Genomic DNA, 26,227 nt, shown 5'->3' on the forward strand with positions numbered 1-26,227 from the left:
AATGGATAGTGAAGTACCTGACGAATGGAGGCTAAGTAGGATGAGAATGATATAGTATAAGGGAAAGGGGGACAAAGCTGACATAAATAACTACCGGCCTAGAACAGTGACGTCAGTGGTTTACAGGGTGGTTATGCAGATTATAAAGGACCGACTGCAGACATGGGTAGAGAATGAGGGGGTGCTTGGAGAGCTACAAAATGGGTTCTGGAAGCATAGGAGGCTAGAAGACAATCTGTTCTCACTAACACAGTGCATTGAAACAACTGAAAAGGAACACAGACCTCTGTGGCTGGCTTTTTTAGATATCAAGGGAGCCTATGACAGTGTACTTCAAGAGGGCCTGTGGGGCATTCTGGAAACTTTAGGAGTGCAAGATGGAGTAACCAATTCCTTAAAAGATATCCATAGATGTAACCGGGTGATTATACAATGGGAAAAGCAGGTTTCGGAGCCTGTAATGATTCGGCAGGGGCTTAGGCAGGGGTGCCCATTGTCACCTCTGATGTTTATGCTGTACCTACAAGGTTTAGAGGCCAAAATACAGCAAAGCGGACTCGGCTTCAACCTATCATTTTTCAAACAAGGAAAATTGATTGAACAGTCATTACCAGTACTGATGAACGCGGATGATATTGTGTTAATGGCTGATAATACAGAAGATCTGCAGGGATTGATGGACATATGTGGTACAGAAGGAGACAGATTAGGCTTGAAGTATAGCAAAGAAAAATTAGAAGTCATGATTTTTAATGATAACATTTGCGGTGAGCATAAGATATAGGAGGCCACGCTGGAAATAGTCGATAAATGCAAGTACTTTGGGGTGTGGATAAATAATGGCATTGAGTATCTGACAGAGTACGAAAAACATCTAACGACTAAAGGTAACAGAAGTGCAGCGATTATGAAGAGTAGGGCACTGTGGAACTACAATAGGTACGAGGTAGTAGGAGGGATATGGAAGGGGGTAATGGTTCCAGGCCTGACTTTTGCCAATGCAGTTCTGTGTATGAGAGCAGAGACCCGGCAACAGTTAGAAACTAGGCAACGTGGTGTGGGTAGGCTCGCTCTGGGAGCACATGGCACGACGCCAAATCTTGGGGTGCAGGGGAATCTGGGATGGTCTTCTTTTGAGGGCAGAGAGGCTAGTAGCAAGGTAGCAATTGAGGAGTGTTTCAGAAAAATGGGGGAAATGTGGTGGGCTAGGAAGGTTTTCAGTTACTTATACACGAGGAATGTTGACACAAGGTGGAGGAAGCGAACTAGAAAATTGACAAGCAAATACTTGGGCAGCAGTGGGGGTCAGGTAAGGAATAATTGGTCCAGAAAAAGGTTAAGGAGACAGAGAGGGGTATGTGGAAAACAGAGATGCAAACCAAATCAGCATTAGAGACATACAGGACGTTTAAGCAAGAAATAGCCAAAGAAAATATTTACGATAACTCTAAGGGAAGCTCATTGTTGTTTGAGGCCAGGACAGGTGTACTGCGGACTAAAACGTACCGAGCCAGATACCAGGAGATAGATTTGTTGTGCGGGGCATGTGGAGATTAGGAGGAAACGGCTGAACACCTGATACTTGCTTGTAAATAACTTCACCCTGCAGTTGAATGTAACGGGGAACTATTCAAAGCTTTGGGTTTTAAAGACAGTGAAAGAAAAATAGACTTTGAACAGGTAGAAATAACTAAACGGAGGCTATCTGAATGGTGAATAATATCAACGCAAAAGTAAAGGAGTAAATACTGTGGGGATGCGTGACTCTCACGCCTCCCCTGAGATCTAGTTTTCCCGCATAGCTCGTCTCCCGCAGGGCGGCTTCGCCCGCGGCGGTCGGAGTGGTACAAGCGCGGTGCGAGAGATGGCGCGAGTGTCGCGCCGCTGCGGGGTTACTTGGGTGCGGGAAAGACAAGGGGCTGTCTCTTGGATTCGTTACTGCAAGCGGGACGGACGTACCGTGCCGCGCGTGCGCCGACCCATGCTTCTGCGAGGCCGTCTCGCGTGGCCGCCTTGGAATGCGCCACCGTTCGCGCGACTGTATGCGCGAACGACCAGGCGTTGGGATCCAGCATGGGGCGAACATATTCGCCAGCTATGCGGTCGCGGTGAGTCGGACTTCTAGATTTGTCGCGCGCCCATCGGCATGTTTTGTGGATAGCAACTCTGCTAGCTGGCATTGATCTATGAAAGGTGCAATAAATGCCCTTGTGATTGTTTGCACTACTGTGTTGTTGTTCCTTTGTCCCAAGAGTACGGAGGAGAACCCTCTATCTCCCACAATACATAGGTATGCATGCATATAGTACCATTCAAGCTAGGTGGCGCACGTCGCCGCCGCCTGATTCAAAGGGTTGAGCCTCAATCATCCATCCATCCAGCCGAATGGTCCACAGTATGACAGCGCCTTCCGAAGCCAGATTTTTTTGCAATTTTTGGTGACAGCACTCTAGGAAAGTGCTGTCTTCTCTGTTGGTACCACATGTTTTGTTATATTTCACCTCTAGGTAAATGAAGGTTCCAGGATCGTGAAAAAGAAATCTGAAAATAAAAGAATTTGACTAATTTGACCGATTCAATTGCCGCGTCCCCCTCTAAATAACGATGCAACATTGGTGGCAACATTGGCGTCAGAAATTAGGCAACATTGGTGTCAGAAATTTTTGTTGCTCAAAATAATCAAGGAGCTTCAAATGGTGCTAACTCCATCCTAGATGTTTCTAACGACAAAGGTGTCAATGAGGCAAGAAATGTGCCGACGCAGTATTGGAATGAAATGTTTTTCATTGTGGTGTTAGTTTGGTTCCACTGAAAAACGTTCCATTCTGGTTCTGCTCCAGAATGACAAAAGAAAAAAATGATCTGTAACAGTTCATAACAGTTTTGGTTCACATGCAAACATTTTTGAAGCAAGTAATGATAAAAACATAGTATTTACTTTTCTGAATAAGTGAATTATGAATTCCGAGATCACATTCAGTGCGTTGAGCCAAGGCACTGAGCATGATCTCAGAAGCAGCGTGTGATCGAGTGTACTTGCAAAAATGCGAGACCGATGTCCCGATAATACAAACTGAAACGAACGATAAGCTCTTCACCACGCAATCCCTGGGTTTTGCTACAATGCCGATCATCTAGTGCACCAAGCGACAGTCTTAGATCGGTGGAGCTCTCAAGCCGCTATGGCTCGCACTGTCTCTGCCTGAGATATACGTGCTAATTTTTGACGTTGCCCGAAGTCGGTTTGTTTGTTTTTTGTTTTTTCGAATTACTGACTTTCCCCTTGAACTGAGAAACGATCAAAACTATTTCGGTTTCACTCCAAAACGAAATAATAAATTATGTTTTGGTTTTGTTTCATTTCAGACAAATGTTTTTTTCATTTGGGTTTTCGTTTCATTCAGAAACACTGTGTGCCAGGTAATGGCTGTTGTGAAGGAGCCCACGCTCATTCAGCAGTCAGGCCACAGTTGACCTCTGTTTCAAGTTCCAGAGATACAGATTTAATGCATACATTTGACTGTACTTTCATCGCTCTTCAGCAACAGCGCAGCATGACGATCATCAAAACAATCGCCTATCTTCTTTTACCCCTGTTCTTTTTTTCCCCTCTCCACTTGGCGAACAATGTCACTTATTTTCTGGCAAATCGTTATTTATGACTTCCTATTCTGACTTTTAGATGGTTCCCAGCTAGTCTAAATTATCGGTCAGCAACCAAATTTATTTGCATCTAAGCTCTCGTATGGAAACCTTGTTTACAGTAAGACCATGGAAACAGTTATATGTTCACATGCACTTCAGTATGTTGTGGAACCCCATTGATGCATTCTTCGGCACATTTTCGTGGCTGCTGCGTCACATCTACATGGTACCGACCTACAGCCCTTTGACTCCTATGTATCATGTTCCCATTTGATACCTTTCCATTCTGTTATGTTCCCGTATTGTACATTGCATTTTAATGCAGTGGTCATGTAAATTTAGCAATGCAGAAGCAAATTCACTCTCACACATTGCTGAGAAAACGATAAATGTTTACTTGCAGTTAAGCCTGTAGAGTCCCACCTGTTGCCCCATCTCAGAATGCTGAAGTACAAGATTGTCAGTCGCGACAAATGTGTCTAGGCGCGGTGGTGGTTTTTGCCAGTCCCTTAAATTTAGTCAGCTTCGCCGAAATGTGAAACGGGCTTAACAGGGATGTAATGCGGCACAGCTGACTTGAAAAATTATGTGGCGAAGCTGACTTTAGAAAATTGGCCGCCATTGTGCAACATTATTTTCTTGCTCGAAAATCGGGTGTGCATTAGATTTGTGCTTGGGTTAGGAACTTTAATATCATTTCTACATTAGCTTACTACATTGGAGACAAAAAATGGGTGCAAATTTATTTCTGGGACATGTTAGAATCGGGAAATACTGCCAAATGACTCAGTGGTGTGCTCTGCCATTTTTGAAGCGAAAGAATGAAATGGCCCATTGAGCGAAAAATTACCTAAACTCACATTGCCATTGGCTGCAACCCCAAGTCACGAGCATGTATCGACGGAGTTCCCATTGGCTGCGGTGGCATGTCACGAGCTGCACCTCGATGGAGCAGAGCAGGTGAAAGGGAACACCTGCTGCAGCAGTAGCGTGCGAGGTGTTGCATGAGGGGAGAGGGCATCACCAAGCCGCCACATCACCCTTGCTCTCGGCGCGAGTGCTTTTTAACAGGGCAGAGCCAACGCCTCCTACGTTTGCCTTTTGTTTTATGACGTCATGCTACTTGGACTGAAATATTCACTGTCAAGCCCAGTGTGACGAAAGCGGTGACGTCAAAATCATTGCGGCTTACCTGGGAACATCCCCATTAGATTCTGTGGCAGTCAGGCAAGATAGCATGGCACCATGGATCGTAGTGCCCAGACTTGTGCTACCTAGAAAGCGTTGGCAGAGTGGGCAAAAGGGAATGCCTGCTGCACGGTAGTGCACCAGGTGTTGCTTAAGGGGAGAGGGCGTCACTGCAGCGGTGGCATGTGGCGTTGGCACCACAGGCTGCTGCTGCTTGCTGGCTTGGGCAGCACATACCGCTGTAGCACATTACTCGCAGCATGAAACACAAAGGACCGCTCAGCGCTGTTCAGTTGGACATTAACGCTTTTGCATGCACAACTCGTAAGAAGTGCTTAGGTGTCCTCGGATTTCTTTCTGCATCTCGTTTAATTCAAACCGCCAGATAACTCTATCAATTTCGTCTGTCCCGTCAGGGTCTAATTAACGGATTTCGACTGTACTTTATTTTGAGGGGACACCGGCAACGTTAAAACTAGGAGATTTCCCTTTTTGTTATCAAAATGGCTGAATTTATATGCTGCCAAACAAGTGAAGGGGGACTGCAGGGTGAAATAAACTTCTGGTATTGTTATAAATTACTTCTGCAGGGTGAGTGGTAGTGCGCCAGAGATATCCAAATAATTTGGCACGTGCAAATTTTCTATGTCCAAGCAACCTTTCAGTAACTGGATAGGTAGGTGTTCCTGTTTACAATATATCGTAGACACAGATGTGGATATCTGCACTCGTGGCAAACTCTATGGCACTGAGTTGAACCACAGCATGGAGCACACAGAACTCAACTGCAACATATGACTGTACAGTATTCTACCTAGCTACTGGTACAGTAAAACCTCGTTAAACCATACGCACTTAAACAGTACTTTCGTTTTAAAAGTAGTAAAGTCAAATCCCCAACTCAGTGGTTATTGAGCATAATGTGTTTTGTATCCACATAAACCATACCAGCTTATTGCGTACGTATTGGTTAACATGTACTGTTTCCACTTTTCGTCGCACAAACACGGCAGTGCGTCTCCATCGGGCGGCCCGGCAGAACAACAAGCCTCAGAGATCAGAACAACAGCCTCCAAGTGCCCTGTGCGTTTGCTCATGAAGCCATGTGACCACTGCGGCCATGAAGAATCAATTGGCCATATTTTGTGCGCCTGCCCGCAGTACAGTCCACAGAGGGCATGCCTTCGCCACGAACTTGACCAACTGGACGACCAACTGCTATCCGAAAAAAGAATTCAACATCGATAGGACCTACCGTCATAGAAGAAAGCTGTGCAAGCGCTATTGCGCTTTTTGCGATCTACCGGCCTGTGTGAACGACTTTTAACTGGAACGCCTTTTGTGTGTGTGTCTCCATGTGTGCGTTTTTTTCCCCCTTTTTTTTTAGCATTTTCCTCTCTGTCATCTTTTTAACCCCTATCCCCCGTCCCCAGTGTAGGGTAGCAAACCAGAGGCTCATATCTGGTTAACCTCCCTGCCTTTCCTCTTCATTCTCTCTCTCTCTCGCATGAAGCCACATCAACACCAACATCATTTCGGCGCCATGCAGAGAGCGTTGTGGCATCATGCAAACAAGGACTCACATCATGCTGAAGCTTGAATTAAAAAGGCGTCGGGTGCCCAGCATAGAAGAAAAAATATACATTGTTTGTGCTATCGAACGTGGCACGAAGAAGTCCGCTGGCACACGACTGGGATCTACAGTGGAACACCGATTACGTGACTTTCTCGAGACTTCGAAAAGCGTCATAAGATGCGGCCGTTGTAAAATCTGAACATAAAATATGCCTATAGAAATGCTACTTATTTAGTGTGACGGATTTACGAGAAACTTCAATGTAAACTACTAACATACTCTGCAAAGCTTGGAAACCCAAATTACCAAAAAAGTAAGTGCGATAAGAATTAATGCTGCAGTACAGGTACCAATCATGCTTTATTCAAACGAACCATTACGCACCCCACACCACTGCCGGGATTCCCGCCAGCCGGCGCGAACTTTAAAAAATGTCGGCAAGTTTTTTTTTACCTTGTTTGATACGTGAACCAAGAGCTTTCGCTCGAGTTGGGCAAGGTCCAAAAGGAGGTCCTCTGCGGCCTCACGTGAACAGATGAAGTTCCGGATGCCGTCTATGTGCCGTAGCACCTCAGTGAATGTGGTAGGTACAGGCACGGCATCTGTGGCATCGTTTGATGTCGCAGCGGTGTCGGCACTAGGCAAAGCCTCCTCAATGGCGTCATCTAGCGACACCTCGCCGCAGATCGCAACGTTGTTGTCGGCCTCCACATACTCGGGGAAGGTCATGGTGAGGTTGAAACCCACGAAATTTTCGTCGGCGAAGCCTGCATCGGCCTCGAGCAGCATCGAGGTCGTTGTGTCCGCAGCAGAGGAGGCAGTCTCCCACTTAAAGCCACAGTGCTTGAATGAGTTAGCGATTGTGCTTTGCGACACTGCGTTCGACGAACTGGCAATAAAATGCATGGCGTCGAGCGCAGTGATCTTTTTTTCTGACTTGCTGTGCTCCATAGCCGCCAGCCGACGCTGCACTAACTGCTTCCGGTACCCTTGCTTGACGCACTTAATGATACCGGCATCCAGCGGCTGCAGCCGGCCTGTGCTGTTGGGCGGAAAAAAACAACCTTTATCATGGGACATTGTGTGTCACGTTGCTCCACACAACTCAGAACCTCCGCTGAACGATGGTTGCTAGGATTACGACAAAGAACATGTATGATAAACCTAGGCCTCTCTGCGCTGCCTTGTCGGCGATCTGCTGCTGGGAAACTGGAAGGAGAGAAACAGTTCCCCAACGCGACGAGAGGCGACGCCGCCGAAAAGAGAAAGAGAAGGTGATTGTGGAGAAGAAAAGGCGGTATTTCAGCACAGCGGGTGTCGTGGGCGGCTGCTGGTGGGGGGAGACAAACACATCCCCAACGTGACGAGAGGCAACACCAAGATTACCAAAGAGAGCTCTGTAGAAATACTATAAGGTAATGTGTTCTCTTCTCACGCTATGAAACACTTTCTTTTCCTCAGTCAAACATTTAACCTTTTTCCACCGAGTAAGTGCAATGTTTGTGTTTTGAGAGAATACTACATCTGTCTAAAGCAATTAGTGTTTGTTTTCGTTGTCCCCTTTAAGCCTAAGGGAACACTAATTATGAGGTAAAATGTGTCGTCCTTGCTGCTAATGGTGTTCCTCTCTGATTTCCAGTTGTTGAAGAACATCACATCATCCACATCATTTCATTTGTGAAAGCAGCTTGTTCACTTTTACCCCTTTAACTGCGAAAGATTACTCTTAAGCTGACAAAGAAATCTTTTACACTCGCTTGATATTCCACTGTACTTTTATGTCATTCTCAAGAGAAAAAAAATATTTGTCTTGCAGTGCTTTGACAGTCCTATGTGCTAATACAGTAAAACTCTGGTGATGCAATCACAGCTGGTACGAATTTCGGTGTGATACGAATTGGTAACCTTCCGCAGCCGAAATACATTGCTACAGTAAGGAAAACATCTGCTGTTCCCAACACATTGCTACGCTGCTGTAGATCATACAAACATGTGAGCCACAGTTCCGGCGGTGGCCAAGCCAGTGGAGTGACCGGCACAGACAAGCCGGCACAGTGGGACTTGAGCTTGATCTGTAGTCACTAAGCAACTGGCTACGTCACACGGCTGCACAGTCTCTCATTGGTCCCCCTGTTGAATGGACCGGACCACATCACAGCCTGATGCTTTGACCATCGGTGGAAAAGACGAAGACTGCTGCTTCAACAATGACTGCGGCACCAGCCACAACAGGCTATCCACGACGGTCGAAACGCCCCTTGCACTCTATGTGCTGAGGGGTGCAATGGCGAGCGAAAACATTCGTGAGGTCACGTGTGCACACCTTTACGCCTTCCAGAAGGCGATCGTTGACGGTTTCGGCAAGAAGAAAACGCACGTGGATAGTAGAACCACGTTGATACGTTTTTCAAGGAACTGTGGAAAAAAGTAAAAAAAAAAAAAACATAACAGCCACGGAAACATAGCTCTGAAGAAGGCCAGCAATCACCACAGCTATGTCATAAACGGCTCGGAATGGTTGCCATTACACTTATCGGACGTCTCGGCGCTTGTACTGTGACTGAGGACGTTGCGTGCGTGTGTGTGTATAATTAAGGGACATGTACAATGTTTTGTGACAGTGGCCCCTTTCAACTCTTATATGCACCACTGCAACATTTTGCCTATGCTTCACCGCATAACACGGCTCCATTGCGGCGAAGCTTACTGAAGAGAACTAGCAGTTATGCTACGCATATAAGACCCTTACCGACTCCAATATAAATGTGATGCTGCACTCAATAGATCTGGCCCAGTGTGCGTGGTTCCCGGTGGGCTTTAACTGATGCACACCTCGTTTATGGTGCTTCACCAACTGCTCTGTGCACATGGCTTGTGCAACTTTGGTCGCTTACTACAACATGTCGGTCGCTTGTTGCGACGCAACAGTCACTTGTTGCAACGTACAAGCCGGCTGCAATGCTAAATTGACATGACCGCCACATTCAAATGCAACGTAAGATGCACAAACATTACAGACTGGCGACGTATCAAGGGGAACATAATACATACATGGAAGTCAATGGGATTTAGGTCAGGACTGCGAAAACGCAGCAGCGAGGAATGTAGCAATGGGGTTCCACTGTATTAGGAATTTTTGCTGCTAAAAATAAATTCATTTTTTTCTTCATTTTGTGTATGTTTCGATACGAATTTTGGGTGATATGAATATTTCACACAACCCCGTGAAATTCGATTTTACTGTAAATGCATAGCTGTTTGCAAACCTCGAAAGTGTTGTGAGGTGCTGCCTGTTTAAATAAGTATTGTTATGTATCTGTAATAGACAACAAGGATTGATTGACTGTCTGTAAGAAACAACATTGATTTCATGATTGAGTGATTGAATGAATTATTTTTGCTCGCAGACACGCAGGGCTGGGGGGTTAGCCCGCGAGGTGCAGGCTACCTGTTCGGCAGCGACGTGGTCTCACAATTCAATGCAACCAACCACATCGACATGATCTGCCGTGCCCACCAACTTGTCATGGAAGGGTACAAGTGGCACTTCAACGAGACCGTCCTCACCGTCTGGTCAGCACCAAACTACTGCTACAGGTGACTGATCACATTCTGCCTCTTTGGATATCACAATTAATCTACTGGTTCTTAACTTGGTCCAAACACAAATGCAGCCATTTGTATTGGAGTTCTTTATGTAAAAGGCAATCGGATGTACTCCTACTTTTTCAAGTATAACTTCTATTTCCCTTTTGCCAGTGTGGGAGACCTTGAAAGAGCTTTCGTGTATACAGTCAAATCTCGTTAATTCGAACTTCCAGTTTATTCGAACTGACGCCATGGTCCCATCAAAGTTATGTGTATTCCAATGGACCAATACGCCCGGTAATTTGAACGCACAAGCATTTGCGGCGGTTAATTCGAACATACCGTGCTCCAACAATGCTCTCAGCAGCGCGCCAAATCACGTGGAGGCACCTCCAACCAGCATTGCTCTGACCCCGCCATAGAGGAGAAAGGCTTAGGAAAAACCCTTAAAAGCCACATGCGAAAAAAAGCAAAGAAAAGAAACGTGGTGGGAATTTCACCCGCTCTCAAAGGGTAAAGTCGCCATTTCTGCGTCGCGCCGTGATGCCCCAGCCACACTAGTGGCAAAATGCGCGCCATGGGAGGGATCGGTCCTGGGCCGATTTTTCGTGGCTCGCCGTGGTGGCAGGCGAGCTGCTAGCGGAGGAGACCAATAAGAGTGGCCCCTACGGTGACGTACGCACGGGAAACTGGTATCGTGCGGACTCGCCCGACTGCCCTATTCGTACTCACGTCTGGTTCAGCCGGGCCGCTTGTTTCGCACCATCGTCTGCTCGCGTCGGCTCTCGCTTGCACTTGTTTTGGTTGCCTTGGTTGGTCTCGTTTGCACTCGTTTTCTTTACAATTATGCATCTAAATCTAGACATCTCGATGGAAAAGTTGTTGGAGACAGTACGCCATATCTGATTCTGTATGCCAAGACAGACCTTGAATGGAAGGGCTCATTCCCTCATTCCCCTCGTCTTTTGGACACGGCGGCGCCACAGCAGAAGGGAGCACACCTAGTGATTATGATCAGTGGCAACAACTTCGTGATCTTGATATGACATCACTCGCGTTAAGGACCCAGGATGAAGAAGGTAGACGCGTCAATCTTTCAGCAGACGAAGGAAAAGACATGCAAACATGCAGAGGGAAGTAGCAGTGGAGGCCCAGTCCTGGCCTTGCCATCTCCGCTGCCGCTGCTTCAGTGGCAGTAGGTGGCAGAGGTAATTAGCACCATCCAGCAAGCTGGCAAAAACGCATATACACTACCCTCCTGCCCTTCCTCACACCTATGCTCCCCTCTCCCTCACTCTCAACCCCCTCGTAACTCCCTCATCGACGGTCCCCATGCGCGCGCACTCGCCTCCAACCCCACCGGCTTAACCTCAAACAAGCTCTAATGTGACAAACAAGCTCTAAGGTGACGCGATCTCACGTGATCACTTATGGAGGTAGTTTCGTTTTCGTGAGACTCAGCTTATCGCAGCACCGAACCCCTCTTAAGTATGTGGCCAATGGCACTGATAACGAGCTCGGCACAGTGGCAGAAACACTTGTTGGGGATGCTTTCGGTGCGACGTCGGCCAAAATTTTGCGAAAGTGAAACTATCTCCAAAAGGGATTGCCCAAGAATTCCGCCCAAGGAAAGCTATCTCCACCACAGACGACAGCGATAAAGGAAGAGAACTTGTTTCCAAATTGTCTGTTCATTCCAACTTAGGCGGACGTGTTGCATAGCATCGACAACATTTGGCAGTTTGTTTGTGCACACGCAAGCGTCGGTGACTTGCTTTAAGATGTTGCAGCTCTCGAGAGGAAGCTGATGCTTTGTGGCTGAGCAAACATCCAGAAAAAAGATCATTTATATTTTTTTAAAGGTGAGAATAAAGATTTGCTCGCACTTCCTCCAATTAAATGGTTGATTGCCAATTGTTTATGTATAATTTGATCTACCTCCCTTTGAGCAGTACAAATTCGTGCCACAGGCCTATTCATGTAGTCTGTACTCGTATTTTGGGCAAGACTGAGTGTCACTGCCCATGCAGTGAAACCTTAATGTAACGAACCTCCATCTAACGTATTCCTGGATTTAACTAATTTTTTTCATTCCCCAACGCCACCCCCATAGGAGCCCGTGTATTTCTGACCTCCATGTAACGAAGGCATTGTGGCAATTGATATTGTGGTTTTTTTTTTATTTACTTATTTATTTATTTACTTGCATACCTACAGCGCCCAATGTTGGGCATTAGAGTAGGGGGAAGGAATATACAAATGATGGAAATACAGATGATTGATGTTACAAAAGGATACATCTAATACACAATACAACAAAATATTGAGATTGAAAACACAGTACTTAACACAACATTACACCTAAGGTTATTATGAAATACAATATAAATACACTTGAGTACATAATACAACGCAATGATATTATTTATAATTATAATAAAGTAATGGAAAAAAAGAACAGCGAGTAAGGCAAAAAGCCGCGGACAGAGAAGGTTAATCTCCCATTCTGTCCGAAGCGAAACACATTTTAGAACTAAAGATATAAATGTTTCGACAACAAAGTTTCGAACACAGATGGCGTTGCCGTAACAATTTCGAGCGGCAGTTTATTCCAATCATGTACAGTTTTTGGAAAGAAGGAATGCTTATATAGGTTGATACGGCATTTGTAGTCTTGTACCTTTAGCGGATGATCTGTTCTAGGTGATATGTAGCTTGGGTTCTTTATGTATGTGTCCCTGCACAAACCAGTCTTGCCTGTGTGAATATTGAAGAAAAGTTTAAGTCGCAAATATTTCCGTCGGTTCTCGAGAAGTGGCCATCCCAAGTTAACACGTTAACAAATTTTTTACTCTCATTTATTATCGTGAGCAGAAGCTCTACCAAAAATTCAGGTAAATAATGCGTAACATTTGTAATCTAAATAAGGAAAGCAGCTGATCGCGAGAGGAACGCATGTGATCGCATTGCGCCAGAGCAATGGATCCTGTGTGCCACAATGATGATGAAAGCCACTAGCTGCCCTAGCCGCTCTGTGACGAGCAGATCAGCCTCTGCATTTTTCGCTTATGCATCGGAAAACCAGGTGTCACTACCATGCCTGCCTGTTTTGCCTGTTTTAGTTTTCTTTCTTTCTTCTTTAGGCTTATGCGTGTTGGCATGGCATGAGTGTATCGCATGTCAGCAGTGTATCGCACATTTCTCGCGATATTTGTTCGCTTCGAAAATGAGTTTGGCGAGAAAGCACAAAATTTTCGCTTTCGAGGACAAGCTTTCCATTGTGAATGCGGTTGCTGAGGGCGCGAAGAAGGATTTTGCTGCCCGGTTCAATGTTCCAGCCAGCACCCTGTTGACTATCTTGAATGGGAAAGAAAGCATTCGCAGTGCATTGGAGTCGGGCACAAGTTCGAAGAAAAGTTGTCGAAAAGGAAAATGAAGTTGTCGACTTATGCGAATGTGGACAAAGCCATGTTTGCGTGGTGTTTGGACATATGGGCATGAGACATGCTCATACATGGGGCAGTCTTGCAGGTGAAAGCAAAAGATTTTGCATTGGGCCATGAGGACTTGAAAGCCAGCAATTGATGATTGCAAGGATTTATGAGCCAAAAACGAATCATTGAGAAAATCATTAGCAACAAGTCTGCATCTGCCAACAGCGATGCTTCTGCATGGTGTTTTCAGCTGCTACGAGGCCGCTGACGTCTGCAATGCTGATGAGATGGCTCTGTTTTATCAGATGTTGCCAAATCGCACACTGGCACTTAAAAAGAAAGACTGCCGTGGTGGTAAGCAAAGCAAACTCCGCGTGGCGGTTTTGCTTTGTGCCAACAGCAATGGCAATAGCAAACGAATCCTTTAGTTATTGGGAAAAGTGCACAGCCCAGATGCTTCAGGGGAACGAAGTGAATGCCAGTTAAATGTGTGGCCAATTTTAAAGCATGGATTTCGTGGGCAATCTTTTTCCAACTGATTGAAAGAGGTCAACGAAGACAACAAGCGATGAGGCCACCAGATCTGCTTGCTGCTCGACCATTGTTCTGCACACTGCATTGAGAGCCTTCAGACGTCAAACAACGAGTTGATATATTTTCCTCCCAATTGCATATCCCTGATACAGCCATTGGACAAAGGAATCAACAGCTTCAAGTGCTGCTACAATCGACGACCTGTAATTCGGACTCCACGGGGAACATAAATAAGTCCGAACTATTGAATGTCCGAAAAATATGAAAGTATCCAGAAAAGGTCACTTTATTTACGATTTAAGGCCCCTGTGCACAGAACAAGTGGTCAGTGTGTTGCTGCATGCACTTCCGTTTATGTGCAACAAAATCCGCCTGTATTTCTGCCAGTCTTGAGTTTCACTGTACGTCGATGCAAGTAGTGGAAAGGCTTGAGTCAGATCTGCATGTGGAAGGCTCCAGAGCACATGGCACATCATCATCCGAGTCAGAGTCACTGTTTGACAGTGAGAGAACTTGCTCAGTTATTTCATCATCATTCAGTTCGGCACACGACAAATGATGTCCGCATTTGAGCTCGTGGTAGGCGGCAGTTCAGCCTCTTCAGTTGTGGAGTCTGGCTCATTCGAACTGCGAGGGCACCGTTGGTACCATTTGATGCAGCCTATCTATAACTTCGCGAGAAAAACTTCTTGGGAGCCAGCAGAGTGCTGTCTGGAACGCAAACTAAACAAACAAGCACAGCATGGCAGAATGCTATCCGCAAGGCAAGCTCAACAAACAGAATGGTGATAGCGGGCTGTGCAGGGGGGTGCTGGAAAAGAATGTGATGATGGCAATGTTGATGCAACCTCACAACTCAGGCTAAGCCTCCAAGATTGGAATTTGCAGTTATATCTCAGAATTGTAGAGTGTTGACCAAGGCAAAGCCTCAGAGATGGCCATCTAGCACGTAATCTCTGAGGCCATACTTGATGTTTCGTTGAGGTTGCCAGAGGCGATAATGGCAGCAGAGTTAGCATATGCTGTAGCCACGGACGTAGTCCAGATAATGTAATGTAGAGCTGGCGGCTATCCGAAATATCGGTCGTCTTTATACATTAAGTTTATGGGGCCATTGGCGGTGCCGCGGAGCTGTCCGATTTATTGATCTACAAGTGTACTGCCGTTCGGTGATAGGTAAGATCCTCTTGGACATCCATTCTGTGCTGCAGAGGAAGATAAACATGTTACATGATATACATGATAAACAGACTGCTACGAAAAGGAAGCCCAATGCACTAAAGTATGTGTAACTATTTACATAGGAAAAGGTTAGTGGTAAACCCTCAGGCTGATACAAAGGTCACGGCTCCAGTAGACAGTCCACCACTTCCTCTTCCTGTCCCTTCTGCACACACGATTTTGTCCTCCACCGTAACAATATCTCAAGCAATTGAGGTGCTTGCTGCATCATGGCAGAAGTTTGAACCCAGAGAGTTTCACATTGCTTCACCAAGGCTCAAATAAAGGTCGTCCAAACTGGTATCTGTGGCGATGAAGAGGAGCCTGAAAACCCACCTGATGTCACCGAGTGTGGGATGCGCTGCCTGTAAATGGTGGAGTGCCTGATGACATCGAACTTGGTCTATTTTTGTATGCTGACAGTGGCACCATATGTACTGAAGAAATGTCAGATACGGCGCTTGTTGAAATCGTGCAAGATCGCAGGCACGAGGAAGGGGCATCAGAGGCAGATCCGCTGTTTGCTGTGCCCGCCGTGAGAGAGGTGATGGACACATTTGACATCTTGCGTCATTCCGTCGGCGTCCAGGATGATGAAGCCACATTGCATAATTTAGCTTTTTTGGAGTGCCGCTTAATGTCATCAAACAGGCAGAAAAAACGAGCTGAAATCGTGTAGTTTTTTCTCCTAAATAAATGTTGAGAGGTGAGCTCACCTGGTGTAAGAACTCATTTTGGGTGGTTTATTTTTGTGTTTTTTTTTTTCCTTTATACTTCCCAATTTTCATGTGAAACTGCATTTAACGAAAACCTGTATACTATAATGAAATATTGCAGACTTTCTTCAATTTATTTACATCGAATTTAAACTGCATTCTTAGTTTTTTTTATTATTATTATTATTATACTACACCTGGACTATGCGGCAGTTTTGCGTGGCCCCCTCAAAGTCGTATAATTGGGGTTCTGCTGTATGTAGATTCATTCGATGGTCTCAAATACTTCACAAACTTTGAATGCCGAGGGCAGACAAATACAGTCATGAGTAACAGTGCTCTGGCATTCTTCTTTTACTTTGACGTTATCAGGGAACAAAAGATTAGTTACAAATGAAGTACTAATTGTTTGAAAACAACTTGTATTCGGTATATACAGCTGCATTGTATTGGCTATCTCTTGTGTCAGTATTTAAAGGGACATTAAGAGAAACACATAATCAGTTGAGACTGACAAAGTATCTTTCACAACTCTGTAATCATTAATTTAGAGGTAATAGGTTGATTATTAGAAGAGAAAATTAAGATGCAAGTTTCGTTTGTGAATTTTGTGCCATTATCCCAGTGCAGTGTCATGGGTTACAATCTATTTACTAATATTTGGGCTGTTTTAGCTCAGTAAAAAGCTCTTGAAACTTGCTAAGTTCAGTGTCTGGCAATTTTGAAACAGAATGTAGTCCATCTTTGCCGATAATATGTTAACTAGGCGCCAAGCAGACACCGTCAAAATTCGTAACGTCACGATGAGCTGGCACGGGAACTTTCTTTGCAAGGTGGCACCTGTTTTTTGCTTCAGCATCGTTTCTGGTATCTTAATGAAATAGCCAATAATAACCCACGCAATTAGTAAATAATAATAATAAATAAATATTAGCCTATGCAACTCAAATAATTCTTTATCTTTAGTGTCCCCTTATGGGGTTTACAGATAGCATTGATTCCTGGGTCATTACAAAACGCTGATGACTAACAAATGCTATTGCCGATTTTAGTCGGACCTCGTTCCTTAGGGTTGTATTCCCAGCTTCCGCAGCCAAATTCCAGAAACACCGAAATGCAAAAGCGATTCTGTACCAGCCATCGGGCAAACTAAATGACCCCGAGTGGTCAAAAATTTTATCCAGAGTTCTCCACTGCACCTTTTAGAGCCCACATGTGTTGTGAACACCCAATCAAACGTTGAATAAGTGGCTACAGCTCTAGTACTAGTGCACTTAGTGGCTTTGAAACTTTTGACAAAAAGAGTATGTTGCAGTGGATCCTTGTGACCTCTTTTTCCACACTTCTCCTGTGCATTCCCACCTAAAATGTTCTTGCTTTCCCGTAGGTGCGGAAACGTCGCCGCCATCTTGGAACTGGATGAGCATTTACAACGGGACTTCACTATATTTGAGGCTGCACCCCAGGTTGGTCTTCTTGTGATAAGGCCTAGAGTTTGCGGCAGCGATTCATGATATTAGCTCAGCAGCTTGCTTGAACTTGTGCCCATATATAAAGCTGCCGTGAGGAGTCTCCATGACAGTGGAACTGAAGGAGTGACATTGTGCGTGTACAGTTGCCAACTGATAAATCGGACAGCTTCGCAGCACCGCTGATGCAGTGCATAGGCTTAATATCTAAAAGCGGCTGTAGCTTACGCCGACTCTGCCATCATTATCTCTTCTGGCAACTTTGGTGAGACAGCAAGTATGGCCTCGGAGATTACAGGCTAGGTGGTGATCTCTGAGGCCTTGTCTTGGTTGCAGCACTACGTTTCAGAGATTTACCTGCAAATGCCGATCTTGGAATCTTTACCTTAATTGTGAGGTCGAATCAACATCGCGATCATCATATCCTATTCCGGCACCCCCGCACATGGCCTGCTATCGCCATTCTGTTTGTTGATTTTGCCTTCTGGACAGCTTGGCCACCATTCTGCGCTTGTTTGTTTAGTTTGAGTTCTAGATAGCGCTCTGCTGGCTCTTGCATGAACATTCTTGCTGATGCCTCGAAGGCAGTGTCAGCAGACACGCTCGGTAACTGCTTTCGTCGCAGTGACGGTAATGAGCCCGACTCTGCAACGAGCTTAAAGGGCCCCTGAAATGGTTCGGACAAATTTTGTAGATGCGTAGGGTACAGCTTAAGTAGAACATTCACACCACAATTTAAGTGAAGCGTTACGTATTAATGGAGCTACAAGTGATTAGAAGTTACCCTCCTCCCTAGCCATGCTTTTCCTCCTCAACTCGTTCGCCAAGCGAGCGGGACTAAACACCTCCTAGTTCTCTAGAGGGTGTTGACTAAGCTCCGCCTGCACTGGTTCTGCATCACGATGCGACGTCACATCATCCACTTCCGGTTGTTTTGGAGCCCGCCCGATCGAGACCTCTCCGCTAGCCACTTGGCCGTCGACCCCAAGCGAGAGCTATCGAAGCAGCGTGCATTGCGAGCATTCCGTCGTAGTGCTGAACATGTCTGGTATTCCGGTAACCACAGGCAAGCTGGTCATTTCGGCAAATGACTGGAGGCATAAACTCAAGCTGATGAAGGAACTTTAGCGTAGACGTACGTGAGCGGCCTGATCGGTCTGCACGGTCCAGACACTTGTTGGCGCAGCGCTTAACCAGCCAAACAAAGCGCTAATATTGCTCTAACCAAGTGTAAAACATTTTAAACATTTATAAAAACAATGTGTTGATGATTACACTCCTGCGAAAAATACACACCAGCAGTAAAGAAGAATACACTTCATTGCTGCTACTGTGTATGGTTGAGCTCTGTGCCACCAGGTGGCTGCACCGTGCAGACCATTCACATTTGCCCTTCTGCTCATCTCATGGCTCATCCCGTTACAGCACAGTCAAGCAGCCAGACCCTGTCCCCTTGCGCTTGCGTTTGCCCTAATACTGGACTCGCGAAATGCTATTGCGTTAGTAATCTTCCAGTGTAAAGTGACGGCCACAAACGCGCAAATCCTGGCGCCGATCGGATGCCCGATGGCCCCGATGCACAGCAGCCAGTTCGCTCGTACGCTGCCTTGCAGAGGGACACGATGTCGCAGCTTGACATATTGCCAGTCGCTACGTTTGCAGTCCACAAGGCAACAAAGTCGAATCATAGTGCTCGCGAAAAGACTGAGACCGACTCTGACCGCGGAGCTCTTGTCAAAATGGAGTACGTTGTAACACAAGCAAATGACACTTGCTGTGTGCCGGAAGTGCTTAAGTGTACTGAAAAATTGTTCTTGTGCTTTCTTTTTATGTTACTTTCTTCTTATAAAAACAAATTAACTAACATTCTAACTATTGCGAAGATCATTTGTTTACCATAAACTTGGAAAAATTATCGATCACGCGCCCTGGTCAGCCAATCGGATAGCTCACCCCACTGACGTCATGTGGGTGATTTCGGTCATATGGGTAGGGGCGGCTTAAAATTCCGCTGAGCAGTGTGCTTCGATCGGCAGCGATGTGCATTTTAAAACCTTATAATAAATTACACACTTTACGCAGAGCACTTAGATGTGTCAATTAATGATCAGAAGGACCTACTCTAATGACTCAGTTTGTTTGTAGAAAATCGTCAAAAGTGTTTCAGGGTCCCTTTAAATGCAGATATCACTGATGACCTGTGAGAGTGTGGTGTGCCGATTCCTGTCGCCGTTACATTTGATTACTTAGCGGGCGTTGACAGCGCGGTGTAGTCGTGTGCCGAACTGAACGGTAATGGAATAATTGAGCGAGTTCTCCACTGTCAAATAGTGACTCTGACTCGGATGGTGATGGTAATGTATCGTGTGCTCTGGAGCCTTTACATGCGGATCCGACTCGAGCCTTTGCAGTCCTTGCATGAACATACAGCGACAATATTGGCAGAAATACAAGCAGACTTTGCTGCACGCAAGCGGAAGTGTGTGCGAGAGCACATTGACCACTTCCTTGCACAGGGGCCTTAAAATGTGAAGATGTCTTCTTTTTTCTTATACACACTTTTTTTTTTTGGACATTCGATAGTTCGGACCAATTTGCAATCTCAGTGGAGCCCGAATTGTCGGTCATTGACTGTGCAAGGTGTCTCTTCACCTGGCAACTCCTTGCAAAATCTCATGTGTGCACTGCTTGCCACAGCAAAAATGGCGCTGCACTTGCGACACCTATCTGGCTAACATAATTATGTGCCTAACACCCTGCAATGTCCAACATATCGTATGTGCTATATGGCATTTTAATACCCCAAAAATGTGGTTTGGGAAACATAACAGATGGCTGGAAAACATAACATGATTTAGGAAACATAACTGAAAATGAGAAACAAATGGATAACCTATTGTAGCATTCTTGACATGCTAGAGAGAGTATTCAGTTGCGGATAGTTCAGCAAACCAATTATTAGAGCGCAGCTTTTAGGCGCCGGCTCTCGCGGCGAGCAGTGGCATACCTCGGTGACCCTCATAACAGAGTGAACAAGCACAGCGAAGGATGAAAGAGCGAACCCAAACTGCAGCGGTGGGTGAAAGACGGTGATAGCAAAGAGCACAAGGAGGAAGGCGGAGGAGAAGTGTGCAGCAAAACCATGAGGCAGAAAGCGGAGGAGGGGGGTATGGCGGAAGCATGAGAAGAAAAGCGTAGTGCCGGCAAGACAGGCTCTGCCGCGACGATGGCTACGAGATGGCGCCACAGTAGCATGCATCATACATATGTAAACAAAGCGTTGCATGAGTCTATCTATGGCAGCTACTGTGAATGATTGCACACCATTTGGTCATTGTCTCTTGAAGCTGTTGAATCACCAGCTGGAACATGTCGCAGCCGACAAACGCAAATTTTTGTCGCTAGAAGAGAAAGCTCGAGTTATGACCCAGGCTGAAGCTGGAAAGAAAAAATCAGTCATCGCGGAAAAATTCGGAATTCCGGCGAGCTCTCTTACGACAACATTGAAAAGCAAGCATGCTATAGCCAAAGTGTAGCTTCAGGGACATCAGCAAAGCACAAGAAAATTACTCGGCCGGTGTACAAGGCCTTGGACAAGGCAGTTTACACCTTGTTCATGGAGACGCGGGCCAAGGATATCACCCTTAGAGAGGATATTGGCAAAAAGCGCTGGATTATGCCTGCATGCTAGGAATAGGTTGCTTTAAGGCAAGTGTAGATTGGCTGAACAGATTCAAGTCACGCCACCGCATCATCAGAAAAGTTTTTTTGTGGTGAAGCCGCTAAGGCGGATAGTGACCGCACCACCACGTGGATGGCAGCCAGCCTCGCAGGCATACTGAAAGACTATGCACCATAGGATACTTGTAATGCCGATGAGACTGGGCTCTTCTACGAGATGCTGCCTACCAGGACTCTGGATTTTAAGGGGCTGCGCTGCCCAGGAGGCAAGCACAGAAAGAAGAGAATAACCGTGCTCCTGTGTGCTAATATGAACGGTTCAGACAAGCAGCCGCTTTTGGTCATTGGTAAAAGTGCCCAACCATGCTGCTTCAAAGGAAATCGGAGCCTTCCCGTGAAGTAAGTGGCTAACACTCGGGCATGGATGACGCATACTATTTTTGGAGAGTGCGTCGAAGCCTTCGACTGGGACATGGACAGGTAAGGCCGAAAGGTTTGTCTACTTTTAGACAATTGTTCCGCCCACATCATTGAGGACACCGAGCTGGAAAACATGCAGTTAGTTTTTCCGACCGAACTGTACATCTGTCATTCAACCCCTCAACCAAGGGGTCATCAAGAGCGTCAAATGGGCCTACCGTGAGCACCCTATTCAAAGGCTGCTTGTGAACAAGCACTTAAGCCACAAAACAAAAGTGGACCTCTTTATGGCGCTCGAAATGATTGCCACTTCGTAGTGCGCGACGAGAAGCGCCATAATCTGCAACTACTTCCACCATGCTGGGTTCACTGCAAAGGCTGCCGAGACTTCAGACTTTGAGAATGAAGGTAACGATGGAGAGGGGTCACCGTCTGACGAAGTCGCAGCCATGTGGGCAGCCCTGCCGGAAAGTAATGTGCATACCAATGTACATCCTAACAAGTACATTCGAGCCGACTCGTGCATGGTGGTGCACGAAGAATTGACATACCAAGAAATCCTGAAGAGCATTCGGGAAGACTGCGTTTCGTCGGATGAAGATGAAACAGCCACGCAACGTAAGCCCAAACCACGGACTACATCGCAGGTCATGGACGCATTCAATACAATCAGGCATTGCATCGGGTCCCAGGACAACGATGAGGCAATGGCTCTGCTGGCGGCATCCAAGAGTCACTTTGTGCCATTGCTTGGCAAAAAGCGCAAACGAGCTAAGCTGACCGATTTTTGGAATTAAAGCTTGCTTTTTGCGTCAGCAAGTCACGTGTCGCCTATGTATTTGATGTCAGGACAATGAAATTTTTCGCGTGCCCCGTCAATTTTGTTGTAGCGGGATCCAACTGTACTAGTAAATCTCATGGGTCGTCGCACGTCGCCATTCCCAGCCATCACTGCCAACCTGTTGTGATGAGCATGTTCACCTATCTGTTTCACAGCTCATGTGGCGTAGTGCCGTTGGAAGCGTACTGCCCGATTTTCATTGTCGATAACCAAAACGCGCTACCATTTCCTGCTGCAGGCAGCATTAAGTGAGCGTTGTGTTTTGCTCTTTGCAGCGTCATGATATCGTATTCTGTTGTCGCCCACCAGCTCCGGTGCTAATGTTTTTTCTCACTTCTCGCACCATGGGTGGTCAACATGATGCTCTGCCCGGCATCGCTGCAATATCGTGGCCCAGCTTGACCCATGCCAAATTTGAGGATCGTGAACGTAAACTTGCCAAAACTGCAAGAGCGACAACTTGGGCCCCACCAAACTGAAGCGTGTCCACGTTTCATGCTGCAACACTTCATGCAATGCTTCGCATTAACAGCTGAATTTTTTATTCTCTTCGAATCTTACATTTTCCGATTTAGTCCTTTTTTTGTGTGTTCTTTATCCAAGATGTTATGAACGAGGTTGTATGTACAAAAATCATAAACTTACTTTAATTTTCCTTCATGCTGATGGTCTTCCCTAGCACACAAAATCCTTGTTTCTTGATAGCTGCGTGACGCTAGAGAAACGCAAATATTCTGTTGCTACGTTATCCGAAAGGCAAATGTTGCTGCTCCTAAAATTGCTCATAATCGGAATTCATCAGTAGCACCACTCAATAAAACGCAGTAGCACCACTTAAATCACAATTTTTCTCTATCTTTTTAATGCTTGTGCTTCCCTGGCTACACTCTACGCCCCCTGCTTATTCCCCTCCACCTCCCTCATATAGGCTGGGGGAAAGTGAGCTATGCATACATATAAAGGCTGCTAAGGAAAGCAGTTCCTGCTCTGACAAAAAGAAGTCTCCTTGTTTCAACATTGGCTACAGAAACATTCCTTGTTCAACCACTGTTAATCACTTCAAGCTTCTATCTTCTGGTGAAATTTTATCCTATTTGGACTTCACATCACTTGGTGTACAGACAGTTTATAGCCCGGTTTGTTTTCTTGCTGAGTCAAGGAACAGAAATATATTGAGGTGACCTTCCATACCACAAACAATTTCCATCCAGAGTAGAAGACTGAGCTAGTTAGTATTCAGATAGCATGATTCTGATGTGCTACTCAATATGTTATACTTCATGTCATTGCAGTAGCAAGCGCAGCGTTGAAGGGTGTTTACTTTTGCAACCTCAATGGAAGGGTGGCCAAGCACAATTAGTGCAACATGGTTTTGGAAACTGCCAGCCTGTTAGACAAACTATGGCAACTGTACCGCCATTTACTTGCATGTAGTTGTTAGTGAGCTCTTCTACCCTGACCCAAAATGATGGTAGGACAGTGATTGCAACCAAAATCAGTCGCTAAGGTTGGTGGACTGATGTAGTGGTGTTAGAGGGTTCACAGGTTACCTGATGACAATGTCATCTCATTACCCTAAGTCATCACTGGTTAAACACAAAATATAAATAGTTCAAAGCACCTGAGTGTCTGGTAAGGTGCTGTTAAGGCAGTTCCCATTGCAGTAGTGCAGATTCATACAAAACTGCAGGACTCTCTTTCTGTAAAATCGAGGCTTTTACTTGCGAACCTGCCCGGAAGTGGAGGATGTATGCTGCTAGGTTCCTTGCACCACCACCAGACAGTGCTTGCATCTGTGGTGCGGGCTGTGCGGCGGAAAGAAAAAGAAAGAACCAGAAAGCTTGCCTTTGCACATAAGCAGCGGCAGCATTGCATTAGCCTCTACAATACCTGAATAAAGCCTTCTATGTCACTTCGTGCAAAGATTCAGCAAACATAAACTCATATTTTGATTCTTTATGCACTCGCACAAAGCTTGGATATATATAGATTTCAGAACGTTGGATCTGCTGCCTTTTTTCTTTCTTTTTGTTTTCCTTCTTCTTTTCTTTCAAGACTTTGAGTTCAGCACTTGTGACTTGCAGATGAGCTGTCGTTGCTTGGTGTGGTGGTCATGTTCAAAGCCTTTTTCTTTATCATTTCGCCTCGCAGGAAAGCAGAGGGATCCCGACCAAGAAACCGCAGCCGGATTACTTCCTGTGACAAGTCCTCCTGCATCCTTTTTTTTTTTCTAATTATTATTATTGCACCCAAATGTTGTACACCCGTGTCATATGAGAAAGACTTCTCTTGAACTGAAGACAATGCGTTTTGTTCACATCGACATCAGCATGGAAAATAGTACATGGCCTCCCCCTTCTTGCAAGATGACAACCATCAGCTTGTCTCTATACCGGTTCCTTCCCAAGTTATCAATGCTATCCCATATAGAAAGGGTGAAGACCCTCCTTTTTTGGCTGAATGCAGCCTGGAAGTGAGCCAGCCAGGACAACAAAGAGATTGTTGTGCCACTTTCCCGGCTGGGTCGGGTCATTCTTTTCATCATCAATGCTGCGAGCTGAAATTACATTTGTTGCGTGGGTTACAGGTATTCTTTGCCTCTTTTCTTCTAGGTTTTGCAGCTGTTAGAGCTCGTATTTTACCTTGTTTGGCTGTTTGTTGCCTGAGGACCTACAAGTACTATATATAATATTTTGTTGCAGTGTACAGATAATGAACTCCTAGCTGTTCCTTTTTTATTAAACCTTTGTTTCCTTTTGCGTGTAATGATTTGTTTTTTCTTTACATTGGTTGGTAGCAACTTGTGAATTTCACTAGATCATTGTAAAGCGGAACGCTATTTCAATAAATGCAAGGATGTGCCCATGTTTTATTGACCGTGTGGTGTCCTGTATCTGCTGACCACTTTGTGAACAGACTAGGGATGAATGAAAGGCTGCATTGCACAGAATGGCAGTTAAGCAAACTGGTAGGGATTTGCAATTTGAAAGGACAGGTGCACAAGAGTACGAAACACAAACACACAAAAGGAGCAAAAAGGATAGCAAAAATGCCATTCGTGTTGTCAAGGGCTCTCTGCTACTTGGTCAGTTGCACGAAGCCCGTACGTTCCAGAAAGGGTTGAGTGTGTGTGTGTGTGTGTGTGTATGTGTGTGTGTGTGTGCTATAGTCTTCATAGAGTGCATCTCATTACATGCTTCACTTGAAGGACCCCCGGTAGTTTACCAACAGCACCCTTGACAAGATGAATCGATATCTGTAGTGGGCCCTTCTGATAATTCTAAAGCTAGCTTTCCAGTGAGGCACTTTGGCCAAGCTAATGGTGGCATAGTTACTTTTTCACTCCGTGCTTACTAAAGCGGTTAGCTTGACTTATGACATGGAGAATGAAGACGTGGCTCAGGTGATGAGACCATGCACAAGAGACAAGCCAAGACTAATACCATCATTAGTTGTGCAAATACACTATGTGGGAAAGTGCACTTACGAACTAAGAGAACTTTTTTTTTTCATTGTGATTACTGTTTCTGGCACTTTCTTTATAGTGGTTTAGTTTACTTGTTTTGCTCATCTGACATATTGACCTGCAGCGCCACAAAGTAGCTGCTTGGTGCAGTGCAGTGCTAATTCTGCACAGTACTGCACGAATATATTTTGAACAAGCAAGCAGGCTCATTTGTGTTGACTAGATCTCGCAGCGAATAGCTGTTTAACGTGTATTGCGTGGCCTTTGACATTCCCTGTAACTAATGTCACCACCTTCAGGAAGTACAAACTGCAAGAGTGTATAGAGCAGTTCACTGTTAAAGGGAACACGAGTGCAGAGCATGTCCGGATTTTCCTCCCTCACAAGTGCACATTTGCGTAGCTTTGCAGCAGATAACTTGTGGTTGGTAGCTCAGACTCCTTTTGGC

General features: G+C 45.6%; 1 protein-coding gene across 2 annotated transcripts in view; it reads left to right on the top strand.

Moving 5' to 3' along the window:
• Pp4-19C (protein phosphatase 19C) overlaps positions 1–25,185 on the top strand; it is a 46,074-nt gene extending 20,889 nt beyond the window's left edge. For both annotated transcript variants that reach the window (XM_050167039.2, XM_055064360.1), the window contains exons 6-8: positions 9,817–10,006; positions 17,290–17,368; positions 24,465–25,185. In XM_050167039.2, the coding sequence (XP_050022996.1) occupies positions 9,817–10,006; positions 17,290–17,368; positions 24,465–24,515 (320 nt within the window). In that variant the 3' untranslated portion in view covers positions 24,516–25,185. The remainder of the gene's footprint in view (positions 1–9,816; positions 10,007–17,289; positions 17,369–24,464) is intronic.
• The last annotated feature ends 1,042 nt before the right edge of the window (positions 25,186–26,227 follow it).

The sequence above is a fragment of the Dermacentor andersoni genome, chromosome 3, assembly GCF_023375885.2.
Source record: "Dermacentor andersoni chromosome 3, qqDerAnde1_hic_scaffold, whole genome shotgun sequence".
NCBI lineage: Eukaryota > Metazoa > Arthropoda > Arachnida > Ixodida > Ixodidae > Dermacentor > Dermacentor andersoni.